General features: G+C 57.5%; 1 gene segment (V, D, J or C); it reads right to left on the bottom strand.

Moving 5' to 3' along the window:
* LOC136407739 (immunoglobulin heavy constant mu-like) overlaps positions 1–13256 on the bottom strand; it is a 32736-nt gene extending 19480 nt beyond the window's left edge. Inside the window, 1 exon segment of the C gene segment in view lies at positions 13176–13256. Coding sequence covers positions 13176–13241 — 66 coding nt within the window.
* Positions 13257–13833: the final 577 nt, after the last annotated feature.

Here is a 13833-nt window from a genome sequence, read left to right as displayed (position 1 = left end):
CAGTGGCTGCTGTGGTGGGAGCAGATGCCCCCACTTGCCCGTCTGCTTCTGCACAAGAGGGCAAGCCCGCTTGATTTCCTCGTGTAGTATGATGCCGCCTCCTCACAGTGGGTTTCGGTGACGGAAGCCGGAGCTCCTGGGTTCGGATTCGGACCAGGGGACACGGATCTGAACATTCAACAAAGTCTCTGAGGCCACGACACGGCCTTCACCCCCTCCTTTGCTCCAAGGTCAGTGCTCAACCAACAGCACCAGGGTGGGGAGCACAGCCGTGGGTGAGGCCGAGAGGGGCGGGTTTTACTGTCTCCGTGCCAGGACAGGAAGAGGCCCCACACAGCCTGTCATACATGTGCATGCATTCATTGGCACCGCCCAGCCTTCTGCATTCCCTAAGCAACTTGCCGTCTCTCCTTCTGAGAGGTGTCTTATGAGTCTGAGGGTCTCGACGCCTTCCCAGAGACTCCGGCCGTCCGGAACTTCCAGCTGGTGCTGCAGGAAGGCTGCAGAGCAACGTGCCCTCGGGATTCTTGACAGGCTCCCAAGGACCACCTCTGTTTTTATTCCTCCCCTAGTAATGACCGCTTCTGCCCAGTTCAGGGGATTAGGTCTGGGGACGGAGGATGCAGAGGGCTGTGGGATCCTATGAAAGTTGCAACTTCCTACTGAAGCGGGTTTATTATCCAGTTCAGCTCCTTGGTTTATTACGCTTAATAATGTCTGATTTCCTTTGCTCCCTCCCTTTAGTAATATCTCGCTACCTACACTAACAAACTTGCCTTCATAAAGGTCTGAATTTTCAAAACGGTTCTGCTGCTGCGCTGGGCAGACCATGCCTCACCCCCATTAACTCTCGCTTGCTTCTGAGACTTGTGTTTGGTGGTGTGCTCGCCTCTGTAAATCCAATTGCTTCTTTTTTGAGAGACAGAGAGTCAGAGAGAGGGACAGATAGGGACAGAGAGATAGGAAGGGAGAGGGATGAGAAGCATCAATTCTTTGCTGTGGCTCCTTAGTTGTTCATGAATTGCTTTCTCATATGTGCCTTGACTAAGGGGTTACAGCAGAGTGAGTGGCCCCTTGCTCAAGCCAGTGACCTTGGGCTTCAAGCCAGTGACCTTTGGGCTCAAGCCAGTGACCATGGTGTCATGTCTCTGATCCCACACTCAAGCCAGCAACCTGTGCTCAAGCTGGTGAGCCTACATTTAAGACGGTGACCTTGGGGTTTCAAACCTGGGTCCTCCGCGTCCCAGGCCAACGCTCTATCTCTTGCGCCACTGCCTGGTCAGGCAATCCAATTGCTTTCTTAACTTTATTTTTCTTCATGAAATAATTTTTTTTTTGGCTGATATTTTCATTTTATCCTCTGGCAATATTTTCTGGTGACCAATCTTCATCTATTGATACATTTTGCTGCTTTAAAAATTAAAGAAAAAATATTGATTTTAGAGAGAGAAAAAGAGAAACATCAACTTGCTGTTCTAGTAATTCATGCACCCATTGGTTGACTACTGTATATCCCCTGACCAGGGATCAAACCTGCAACCCTGGAGCATCTGGACAAAGCCCCTGTCTTTTTAAATCAGTATTGTTCCAGCTCAAATTTATAACTCATTGCTTCATGAATTAAACTCCTCTGGACCTGTAGGTATTTCCTCAGGACGGAAGGGAGGTGGCCCTGGAAGCCTCATAACCCCAGGTTTTCGTGTCCTCTGTGGCCACGAGACAAAGTGCTTTGAGAACCGTGGCTCTTGGGTCATTATCTTCCTGGCCCGGCATCATCTGCTTCTGTGTCTGGAACAACCCCCAGGGCTTTGCGATGACTTTCCTGTCCCTGATCCTGTGCTGGTCCTTGCGAACAAGGGGTAGAATCTCCAAGCTCTAAGGTTCTCATTTTCAGAAAGCATATTTTTGCTGCCACAGAGGCTTCTCACCGCTGTTTCTTTGTCATCCCTTACTTCCTCCCATGTGGCCTCTCTGCCTGATGTCAGCTATTTTTGGCACCTTGATTTAGATTTTTGACTCTGTGGCTTGTATCTGTTTTCCTAGAGTCATTAAAAAATGGAAGTTGCCATTAAAAAGAAATTCTGCTTGTTGCTTTTGCACAAATTCTGGGACGATAAGGAGAAACTTCTTTGTGGGGAGGTGTGCCTGGAGCGGGAGGAATGGGTGGATGCCAGAAGTTTCCCCCACAGCCAGGTGACTAACTCAAACCACTTTCTCAGCTTCTCTGTACTTGGCAGCGACCTGTATGGGCTGCTCATCCGGGGCAGTCTGCTTCCAAGGACGGCTCAGTCTGAGGACCCCAAGGCTAGGGCAGCACTGTGGGGCTTGTCCAGCTCTGGCACTCTTGGCCCCAAGGGCAGCCTGGCAAAGAGCTGTTGGCAGCCCACTCCTTCTTGTTTCCAGGTTAACCCAGCCTGGGACACACCACTGCTCCTTCAGGCTCAGGTGGCACGGCTCTGGAGAGGACAATGTGGGTAGCCTCAGCTTTGTCTCATTGTCAACAATCCTTTATCAAACTGTCCCCAGCATTCACTCTTGTCTTCATCCTTTCCCGCCAGCCTTGGGTTTGATTACATTGTGCCGGGGTCCAGCCCCGGGGGGGGGGAATCCAGGGGTCCCACAGGAGGAGACGGGGTCGGCGAAATCGAGTGAGAGAGCCGAATTCTTTTCTTTCTCTTTATTCTCTAGTTAGCATTTACTCTCAGGCATCTCTCTCAATGGCTGGTCTAACATTACTTTTTATGCACACACACTAAGTTACAATCACATGGTATTTTGAATACATCATTGTTTTAGTTTCACTATGGTTACATATTTTTAGATAACAGTTAATTCATATCTATAAGCTACAAGTCAGGTGGTAAGTTATTCAAAGTACAGTTATACAATAGTAATAATAATATTGGTACAAACTTCTAAAAGATTAGTACTAATTAATAACTCTATTTTACTCTTGTTGTGAGTCAAGGGCACAGAAAGAGATAGCAGACAAAATCATCAAGGACTAGCAGAGGACCACCGCTTGCTCAGGCAAATAGCCTTGAGTTCATGTAGTGTCCTAATTCTTTTCTCACAAGACTACAAAAGGCTTGCTATTAAGAAACTGACATAGTATAAAGAGTAATTTTTACTTAGAGATACATAGAGTGCACCTGCAAGATAGCTAGTAGCAACATAATATCAGAAGGCATTAGTTGCTATTGCTGCTATGAATCCCACCACATTCCTCTCCTTATTCTTGGAAAATACAAAAATCTCATGAGAATGTTTTACTGAGAAAAGCCCACTGACTGTTTTCAGTGACAAAACAAGTCTTTTAACAAGACATTCTTTACTAGCCAGCTGCACTCCTATCCAAGGCCACGCAACAGGCCACTCCACTACACTTTACCTAAGATTCTAATGTCTAGTTAAACTTTATTCATTTACTATATTCATACACTAGTTAAGTTCTAACTTTATTCTTTCTAACATGATCAATAAGAAGAAATTCTCCTACAAACTTAACCCTTTATGAGGGATATCATGGCCAGCCTCTTATGTTTATGAGCCCAGTTCAAGGGGCTTACAGGGTTTTCTGTGGAACTTACACCTTCTGTCTCATTTCCAAAGAAATTACTACGGATCTACAGGGAAAGCACGGTACTATTATCCCTGTGCTACAAATAATAGCACACACCCAGAAAAGGGGGGATATAAGGCCAGATTAATTCAAAAGATTAAAGGGGGAAGTATCGTTGTGCCTTTCCTTTGCGGTGACTTTGTCAACCCGCAGCTGTTGGTCTTACTGCAGTGACTCTATCTTCTTTTGCTGTGACTTTGTCAACCAGCAGTTGTGGATCTTCTCCTGCTGTGACCTAGTTAGCCAGCATTAGTGGATCGGCTCCCGACAACATTGTTTTTAGTATTTCATTTGCCTTCTGTTGACATTCCATCTCTGCTGCTCTGTTCTCTTGAATGTCAGCTTTAAAGATTACAACATGCCTCTTCCACCCAACAGTGTCGAATAACTCGTGGCCAGCAGGCATCCCCAATCTGGGGCACCTTAAAGAAGGAAACTAGTCAGTGAAAAAACGGCTTAGCCAGGTGGAATGGAAACAACCTGCATCGTTTCCTGGAAAAGACCAATACCACTCGCTCCTAGAGCTAGAGGGGAGCTGGCTTATATAGGCAAGAGTCCTCACCCTTTGGCCCTGATTGGTCCATTCTTATGCAGATGAGGGCTCCAAATCCTTGCAGTTTGATTGGTCCAAGAGGCACTGTCCTAGTCAGAATGGAGTTGCTCTGATTGGTCAGTGAAGATGCTGATGCGGGATATAGCTGCACAGCTTGGATTGAATGCGGGAAAAATAGGTCCCTGAGTATAAATAGCAGCTAGAGGCTGTGATTAAAAAATTGATCCCAGTTAGCCACCAGGAATCCTTCCTAGTAGGTGTCTTCTTTCTCAGGGTTCCCAATGGTCACCTGGAGTGAAGGCCGCAGGCGGCCTTGCCTGCACCATGGCTGCTCCATCAGCCACGAGCTCATGTCTGCCTGCGTACACCGCATATGCCCCCCAGTGTGGACTCTAAATTTACTCTAGATGGTGTCTTTTGTGTGGGAGTCTTTCCATTTCTGTCTTGAGTGGATCAAGTTTATCTTTATTCAAATAATTTTATTTCAATAGTACATATTATACACACTGAATATATGTATATGTAAATATGTACATACATGCACACATATTCAATGTTCAGTATGTATAATATAGAGTAGTAAAGATAAGTTGTATTTTATTACAATAAGATATTAATATATGTAAATGTACATAAATTTACTCAGTAAGGAAAGACACAAGGGGCGAATTCCCCAAGTTTGTACATGTGAACAATATATTTGAATGCCCGTTGTGTTGGGCATAAAATTCTTGGATCATATTTTGTCTCACACAGCATTTTATAGGCATTATTAAACCTTTTTTTATTTTTTTTTAGAAATCAAGCCAGATTTGTTCCTGTCTTATAAATGCCCTGAATTCCTTGCTTAAGTGCCATATCTGCTTGTTTTGAAGTCCGCTGACTCCACTGAGATATATTTGTATTTGTTATTGAGTGCTCTGGGTCTTTTTTTCTTGGAATTTAAAGAAATTTCTGAAATGTTATTCCGAACCACATCTGGGAACATTGCCTGGTTTTGGATTCCTGGTGCCCCTCCCTGAGACTGGTCAGTAGTGGGCAGTGAGGTCCCCTCCATATTTTGGTCTGCTGTCTGTTGTAGGTTGGGCACAGGGGCTACTCATCTCTGGACGTTGCATATGCATCCCAGGACGGGCAAACGGCAAACCACACTCTGGACGCTCACCTGCTGACCCCACTTACATCTCACTGGGCCAACGTGGGTCATGTGGCCACTCTTAGCTGTGCTCGAACGAACGATGCAGGTTGCTCTGCCCCCAAGACGGGAGGAGTAGGAGCTCCAACAGCATACTTGAGGGTCCACAGCCTACTTCAGCCTGTGGCTGTCAACTCAAAATGGCCAGGAGAGAGGTGAGGACGGGGGTGGGGGGAGGCTGGAGGTACAAGCGGAGGGTACAGGGCATGGGTGCTGCAGGGAAGGAGCTGGTGTGCGCAGGTCAGAGGCCGTGACCTGAGATTCTGGAGGTGAGCAGTGGGCGCCCAGGATTCAGCTGCTGGCCTGGGAGAGGTGGCTGGCCGGAGAAGGCCCAGGACCGAGGGTGTCCGTGTAGGTGACGGGTATCAGGGAGAGGATGGACCTTCCATGATGAGGGGTGGGGTCTGGAGGAGGGTGGGTGCTTGCTGTGTGGTGTGTGTGTTTGAGTGTGTCTCTCCTCTGATGCCGGGCTCCCAGGGTGGCTGGGCTCCTGCCCAGGAGGGAAGAGGCAGCAGGAAGTGGGTGTGGGGTCACTGCAAAGGACCTGTGGGCCAGATGGCGATGTGGCCTGGCCAGTAGCTGGGGGAGGGGTGGGTAGTGGCGTCCACGCTGCTTCCTCTCTGCCGCGCTGTCCTGTCTGAGCAGTGTGTCCAAGCAGGGGTGGGCTGGGGCTGCGTGAGGGCTGTTTGGGGACCCCTCACACCCCCAGGACTAGTGGCATCAGCGTTGCCTGGGCTGCCGCCAGAGCCACTGTGTTTGAATCTCAAGGAAATCCCGTGGCGACATGGTGCGTGTCAAGCTCTACGATGCTGAGCTTGAGGATCTGGAGGCGGGGCCGTCTCACTGCCGTGTTCTGTCTGCAGAGATCCTGCAGGGCTCTTCCTGGCTGAGCACGGGGCCTCTGGGGCCAGGATGGGGCCTGGCCCGGTGGGGGTGCTCATCTCCGCCACACCCTGCGCCTTGGGGTCCCTGTGCATCTGAGACTGTGACTCCGGTGCCAGCTGGTTCCTGTGCCCCAGGGGAGGTCTCCAGGGACCTCAGACCTGCAGTTCCTCCAGCTGTCCGTCATCCCCACGATCCCAGGGCCTCGCCAAGTCCTGATGCTCCTTCTCTCCAATGGCAGTTAGAAGTGCCAACTCCTCCAGGCAGTCACTCTGATTGACCCCAGACTGGACTGGACCAGGTGACCCACCCTCCATGCCCTTCCTTGCACCCGCCTCTCCTCATGGCCTTATATGGTCACACCTCAGGGTCCAGCTCAGGCTCTCTGATGAACGAAGGAGGGTGTGAATGCAGCGTTGTGGCATTAGGAGTGGATGAAGAAACACATGGCTGACCACAAAAAGGCAAGTTGCAGAGAAATCCATGCAGGTGACCTCAGCTTTATGTTAAAAGAATTTGAAAACCTCCCAGGCTGTGTGGGGGGAGGGGTAAGTGGGCAGGAAGGGGCTTCTAGACTTACTGGTGTGGAGAGCAGAGCTAGCTTGGAGCTTATCTGCTTCCTGCATGCTGGGTGCCAGGCCCTCTCAGTGCCCTGGACGCCCCCACGAAACGGGCTGCCTGGGAGGCTCAGCTGTCTTTCTGGACCCTGTCGGACAGGTGACCAGTGTTGGTCTGTTGGGAACCAGGCTCACGGTGCCTTTGGCCAGGAAGGGAGCCTGCTTGGTGAGTACTGCCCTGAGCACTTTGCCCCGCCTGGGGCTCCAGCCCCCTAGGGACAGGCTATTCATAGGAGACACACCTGTGAAGGGGTGAGCATAGGCTTTTGGGGTGCAATTGTGGGCTGGTGCACCAGCTGCCCAGGGTGACCAAGTTCCCAGAGCCTTCTGAGGACTCAGGAAGGGTTGCATCGTGGGAGCTCCATGGACAGCGTCTGGATTGGCCATTCCCCATGAGGGGAGGGCAATGGGTTCTGCTGACCGCTGACCATCACCTTGTGTGCCGGCTGCCTGGTTGGTCGTTCTGGAAGAGCTGAGACCCGGTGAAGTCCCTGTGAGTTCCCACCCAGCTGGCCCTGGAGAAGGACAGAGCTCAGGAAGTCTGTGGTCCTGGTGGACGCTTGGGGCCAGCGGGGCGCTGGGCCTCCTGGGTGTTGATCCTGGGCCTGGCGTGTCTGTGCTCCTGCTGGTGGTGCAGGAAGACATAGATGAGGGGTCGTACCTGCTGGTCCTCGGCCCTGGCACTCTGGTGGCAGGACCAGGAAACTCGCCTCTAAGATCAGCTCTGGCCAGGGTCTTCAGAGCAGCAGCCGATGGGTGAGGACAGAAGGCAGCCGCCCTCCTCCTGTGGAGTGAGGCACTGAGGGGAGTCCAGGGCTGCTGGGGTTGGCCGTGGAGCCTGTGCCAGGGCCTGGCTGGGTTTCACTCTTTGACCTCTGGCCCAGGTCTGGGCCCCCCCGGAGGCCACGGGGAGTTTTAGCCACAGCCTCTTACACCGTGGTAGTTCCCACTAGACCCACCGTGACGCACGGTGGCTCAGAATCCTCCGGTTGGGTCCCGGCCTTGGGGCCTCTGTGGTGGGGGATCAAGTTCCGGGCGCGGTCTCCCGCTGGGCAGGCTGGACCGACAGGCGTGGGCTCTGGGCGGCCACAGCAGGTTTTATGAGTGGCCTGTGTCACTGTGTCCCCAGCCAGAGCTATACCCACATTGTCTGAGGCCCGCACAAATTCCACCGGGACTCCAGTGGTGCAGGGGCCCCGCCCAGCTGCGGCGGCCCATGTCCTGGCCCAGGATCCCTCTTCAGATTGCGGTTGTTCCCTGGGGATGGAAGGTGAGCGTGTGGGATATTTTTTGGCTGGGAGAGTGGTGCTAAACCTCGGATCCCAAGTCGGGGCTCAGCTGCCGGGCCACGTTCCAGCAAGGGTTTCCAGACGGGCGAGTGTCACTGTGGTACCAGCTGCTACTGTACCACGGTGACACAGGCAGGACCAGAAACCTCCTGGCCCGTTGGGGCTCAGCACCCCTTTCCTGGTCTTTGGCTTTGAAGGGTGGGGGGCGGGATCCTTCTTTGCTGGGTGCTTCTCCTGAGCTCTGGAGGCCTCGAGCCGCAGTCCGTGCTGCATTCGTGGGCATTTTCTGCCTGGCCCTGGGTCACACAAGGAGCCCCACGGAGCCTGGGCTCTCAGGCAGAGACATGCTGGGCTGGAGCGGCGGTCTGAGCCCAGGTCTGGTTTCCGGCATCACTGGGTGGGGTGGGGGGGGGCTGCGGGAAGGGGGATTCTTGAGAGCAGAGGGCAGAGACTCACGGAGGAGCTTTTGGGTCTGGCCTGAGCCACTGTGGGGGTAGTCACACGGTGAGAGGGTCCCATGCAGAATCTCAGCCCTTACCGGGGCAGGCCGGGGTGGGGCGCCTGCAGATGAGCCCCCCTCCTGCTGCGGCTGCTCCAGACCCTCCCCCGCACCCGGCAACACCATCTCCGCTGGGCCTGTCGTGCTGCCTGGGAGCTGGGCCAGGGGAGCTTGGACTTGGGGAGGAAGGACATCGCCTCCAGGTGGTGGGGAGGGGGATGGGGTCATGGAGCTCTTGGAGGGTCAGCTCAGCTCCAGAGCCTCTGCTCGCTCCCGCCCCATGGAGGGGGTCCTGGTATGTCCCTGTCCCTGTCCTGTGGAAAGAGGAGTGGGGAGGAGGTGAGGACTGGGACCCTGGGGAGGGGTGCTCAGGTCAGGCTCCTTATCCACGGGCTCAAGCCTGAGGCCGGGTGCTGGAAGGGCCTCCTGTGGCAGGAACTTCTTGTCCCCCAGCCTCTGGCCAGGGCATGGGCTGTGAGGAGGGGCCCTTTGGGGCGGGGCCTGGGCACCTGAGAGTGGGGGGAAGGGCCAGTTCTGTGCAGCAGGGGTGGAGGCCTGGTTGGTGCAGCCCAGGGAGCTTGCACTGGGCACGGCGAGGGGGTGGGTGACTGCTCCACCAGCAGCTTCCCTGCGTCTGCTCAGGAGCGACTGTGAGGCCACCCGCCTCCTATAATGGTCTGGAGGACAGCCGGAGGTGCTGGCTCGGCCCTGAGCAGGGGCAGCGCGGCCAGGCGGGGGCAGTGGGTTCTAAGCACGGGCTGAGTCACTGTGGGTGCTACTCCATACCCACAGTGAGAGAAGCTGGGACAATATGGCCTGTCCCAGGGCCCCGGGCTGGAGAGCTGCCCACCCGGTCCTGGCTGGGGTCCCCGCCCTTCCAGTCGTCCTCGGAGGGACAAACCAAGGTAGGAGCTGACTTGAGAAGTTGTGCTGCTGACGGGGGATGGGGGACAGGGCTCCACGGAGGGGCCCCTGGGGTCCTGAGCGTCCCCTGCAGATCCATGCCCAGGGGCGGTCCCTGCGGCCTGGTGAAGGTGAGGGGCCGGGCAGCCATGGGGCTCTGGGCTGCCTTCCTGAGCTGCCTCCTCCTCCTCCACTTGCTGTTTGTGCCTCAGTGTCTCCCCCGTGACGGTGGGGCTGACGGGAGACGAGGGGGACGAGCCCAGCGCTCCCTGGGCTCCCGTGTGGTCAGGAGCTGGCCGCGGGCCGAGCCTGACCCGGGGTCCCAGGCTGGCAGGTGCTGCCCCCTCTACCTCCGCCTGCGTGAGCCCGGCTGTGCCCCCTGGCTTCTCCCGTCACTGCCCCTCCACCTCCGCCTGCGTGAGCCCGGCTGTGCCCCCTGGCTTCTCCCGTCACTGCCCCTTCCACCTCCGCCTACATGAGCCCGGCTGTGCCCTCTGGCTTCTCCCGTCACTGCCCCTCCACCTCCACCTCCGCCTGCGTGACCCCGGCTGTGCCCCCTGGCTTCTCCCGTCACTGCCCCTCCACCTCCGCCTGCGTGAGCCAGGCTGTGCCCCCTGGCTTCTCCCTTCACTGCCCCCTCCCCCTCTGCCTCTGCCTGCGTGAGCCCGGCTGTGCCCCCTGGCTTCTCCTGTCACTGCCCCTTCCACCTCCGCCTGCGTGAGCCCGGCTGTGCCCCCTGGCTTCTCCCGTCACTGCCCCTCCACCTCCGCCTGCGTGAGCCCGGCTGTGCCCCCTGGCTTCTCCCGTCACTGCCCCTCCACCTGTGCCTGCGTGAGCCCGGCTGTGCCCCCTGGCTTCTCCCGTCACTGCCCCTCCACCTCCGCCTGCGTGAGCCCGGCTGTGCCCCCTGGCTTCTCCCGTCACTGCCCCTCCACCTGTGCCTGCGTGAGCCCGGCTGTGCCCCCTGGCTTCTCCCGTCACTGCCCCTCCACCTCCGCCTGCGTGAGCCCGGCTGTGCCCCCTGGCTTCTCCTGTCACTGCCCCTTCCACCTCCGCCTGCGTGAGCCCGGCTGTGCCCTCTGGCTTCTCCCGTCACTGCCCCTCTGCCTCCGCCTGCGTGAGCCCAGCTGTGCCCCCTGGCTTCTCCCGTCACTGCCCCTCCACCTCCACCTCCGCCTGCGTGAGCCCGGCTGTGCCCCCTGGCTTCTCCCGTCACGCTGGAGGCCGCCGTCCCCAACGGCTTGTGGTTCCTGTGTCACCACTTATAGAGCACTCAGCCCCGGGTCCCCCTCTGGAGCGCAGAAGACCTCGGGCTTGAGGGGGTCCGTCCCTCCAGGGCCGGAGGCCAGAGCACCATAGCCTCGGGGGCCCCAGACTCAGAAAGGGGGGCTGCCCGGCCTGGGGCCAGCGTGGGCCTGAGGGTGCCGGTGTCGCTGGGTGGCAGTGTTGAGTCGGCCCCGTTGCTAGTATGGGTGGCGTCACTGCGGTCACTGAGGTATTTAGACCCCTGACTGACAGCCCATGACGATCCCTGGGGCCTGGGGCCAGGAGGACGCCTAGCAGCTGGGGCAGATCTGCAGCCCCTGGGTGGGCTGAGGTGCTCAGGCTGCCCGGGTCAGCTCGATGTGGACGCCCTGTGCGTAGACCCCGGGGAGCTAGGCAGGCTGGACATGGAGGTTCAGGGTCCGCTGTGCTGGTGGGGTCTCAGTGCTGCCCTGGAGGTGGGAGACAGTGCATCAGGGACCAGGTATGGTTGGCGAGAACAGCCTGTGGGGACCTGGGGTGAGCTCCAGGGCTGGTGGGCATGTAGTTTGCCTCTGACGTCTGGGGTCCAGGGTCCGCGGGTCATTGGATGGGGTGAGCAGCCCCTGAAAGACCTTTAGCCGGTCACACAAGGGGCTGGGTCTCCCTGAGAGATCATCTGAGCCTGTGCCTGCCCGGGGGTGGGGTGGGGTGGGCACTGGGTGGCAGCCTGTGGTCTGGATCATGGGACAGGGTTGGGGGCAGCGGCCAGGGAGGAGAGGGAAGGGGAGGAAGGTCTCGTCTCCCAGACAGGCCCTGGTGGGAGGGACAGTCCCCAGGGCCATTGCCCTTAGCTGCTGCTGAGGGCCGGTGGGCGGGGCCTTCCAGCTGGGTCCTGTGGCCTGACCCAGGCTGGAAAGTTTGGGCTTCGGCATTGCCGCTGAGTCTAAACGTCACACAGTGGACACGGTGACAAGCTCTTGCTCACAGTCCCTACTGTCCGAAGCCGGTGGGGCAGCCCCTGGGATGGGAGCCTGGATGCAGATGGGGTCAAAGCGTGCAGAAGGTGGACATCAACTCAAGAGGTGCAGCCAGAGCAGGGGCAGCCCCGGGCTGAGGGCAGGGGAGAGGCCCTGGATGGTGTCCACCACTAGGAACCTGGCAGCCCCGCTCCGATCGCCCTGATGCTGCCCGACAGGGCGGAGTGGGTGCCTGTGCTGCTGCTGGGTGGGGGGGCAGCTCCTCTGTGGGGCTTCCCATGGAGGCCGGTCACCGTGCGGTCGGATTTCTACCTGTGCATGCGGCGGCCCAGAACCAGCACAGCCCCACGCCACTCCAGGAATGGACCCACCTGATTGGGGCTCTGCAGCGGGCTGGGAGGTGCTCCCACCCCCGTGAGCCCTGCTGCCCCAGCTCACCGGTGACCTGGGCAGCGGAACCCAGGCCCAGCTCCATCCTGCCAGCGCCCTGGGGGTGTCTGGGGTCCGGCCTGCTGGGGGCTTGACCTTGGACACTGCCTGGTGTGGCTCTGACTTTCCTGATTCCTGCTGGTGTTGAGTGCCCGGGCTGTTTCTGCCAGCTTGCCGGGCTTGGGTATGTGCCCATGGGGTCAGTGAGGGCACCTCGGAGTCCTCTGAGGTCTCTATCTGCAGGTGGGTGCTGGGTTCATGGGCTAGAGCTGGCCCAAAGTGGTTCTGGAGGCCGAGAGTCAGGGCTGCAGCCCGGGAGTGGCCCCTCATGGCCCCAAGGACCCGGTGGTTATGGCGGGGTTTATGGTATGAGGTCTGTCACTGTGGTACTATACCCGTAGTAACACGGTAAGAGGGTCCTTGGCAAAAAGGTCCCGCATGTGGTGGGAGGGGCCCTTCCAGCTGGCTCCCGGCCCAGGTGTCTCGTGGGGCGTGTCTGCACAGGGCACATGGGTTTCATGGTCCCGTGGAGTTGGCAGGACAGGTCCCTCTGGGGGAAGTTGTGGGGCCGCCCCTTCGCTGTGCCTGCCGCCCCTGTGGGTTTGTGTTGTGGGCTGCACCACTGTGATATCCACCATCCCCATGGTGGTGCGGCCCTGTTCAAAATCCAGGGACAGTGTCACTGCTGCGCTGAGGGCAGGGCTGGGGTTGGGCTCCCGGCGGGGTTTGTGGTGGGCGCTGTGACACTGTGGTAGCTATAACAATCACCATAGTCATCACAGTAATAGTTACACAGTGACACAGACCCGCCCCCAATCCCCTACCCCGGGTGCTGGGCGGGTTTTTTGACGGGTACTGTGACACTGGCTATAACAATTGTACCCTATACAGTAATCATCACAAAATGACACAGACCTGTCCCCAATCCCTTATACCGGGTGGGGTTTTTGATAGGCGCTGTGACACTGTGGTCATAGTAACAACCACTACTGTCACAGTAACTGTAGCACAGTGACACAGACCCACTCATAATCTCTCACCCTTAAGGGCCCGGCCAGAGGGAGCCTGTGATGGCGGGCTGACCTGTGGACAGAGGGAGAGCCCCAGGGAGGTGGTGGGCTGACCTGTGGACAGAGGGAGAGCCCCAGGGAGGTGGTGGGCTGACCTGTGGACAGAGGGAGAGCCCCAGGGAGGTGGTGGGCTGACCTGTGGACAGAGGGAGAGCCCCAGGGAGGTGGTGGGCTGACCTGTGGACAGAGGGAGAGCCCCAGGGAGGTGGTGGGCTGACCTGTGGACAGAGGGAGAGCCCCAGGGAGGTGGCGGGCTGACCTGTGGACAGAGGGAGAGCCCCAGGGAGGTGGTGGGCTGACCTGTGGACAGAGGGAGAGCCCCAGGGAGGTGCCGGGCTGACCTGTGGACAGAGGGAGAGCCCCAGGGAGGTGGTGGGCTGACCTGTGGACAGAGGGAGAGCCCCAGGGAGGTGCCGGGCTGACCTGTGGACAGAGGGAGAGCCCCAGGGAGGTGGTGGGCTGACCTGTGGACAGAGGGAGAGCCCCAGGGAGGTGGTGGGCTGACCTGTGGACAGAGGGAGAGCCCCGGGGAGGTGCCGGGCTGACCTGTGG

The sequence above is a fragment of the Saccopteryx leptura genome, chromosome 6 (genome assembly GCF_036850995.1).
Source record: "Saccopteryx leptura isolate mSacLep1 chromosome 6, mSacLep1_pri_phased_curated, whole genome shotgun sequence".
Lineage (NCBI taxonomy): Eukaryota > Metazoa > Chordata > Mammalia > Chiroptera > Emballonuridae > Saccopteryx > Saccopteryx leptura.
The sequence above is the reverse complement of the archived record's forward strand: the minus strand, read 5'-3'. Positions and strand labels throughout refer to the sequence as shown.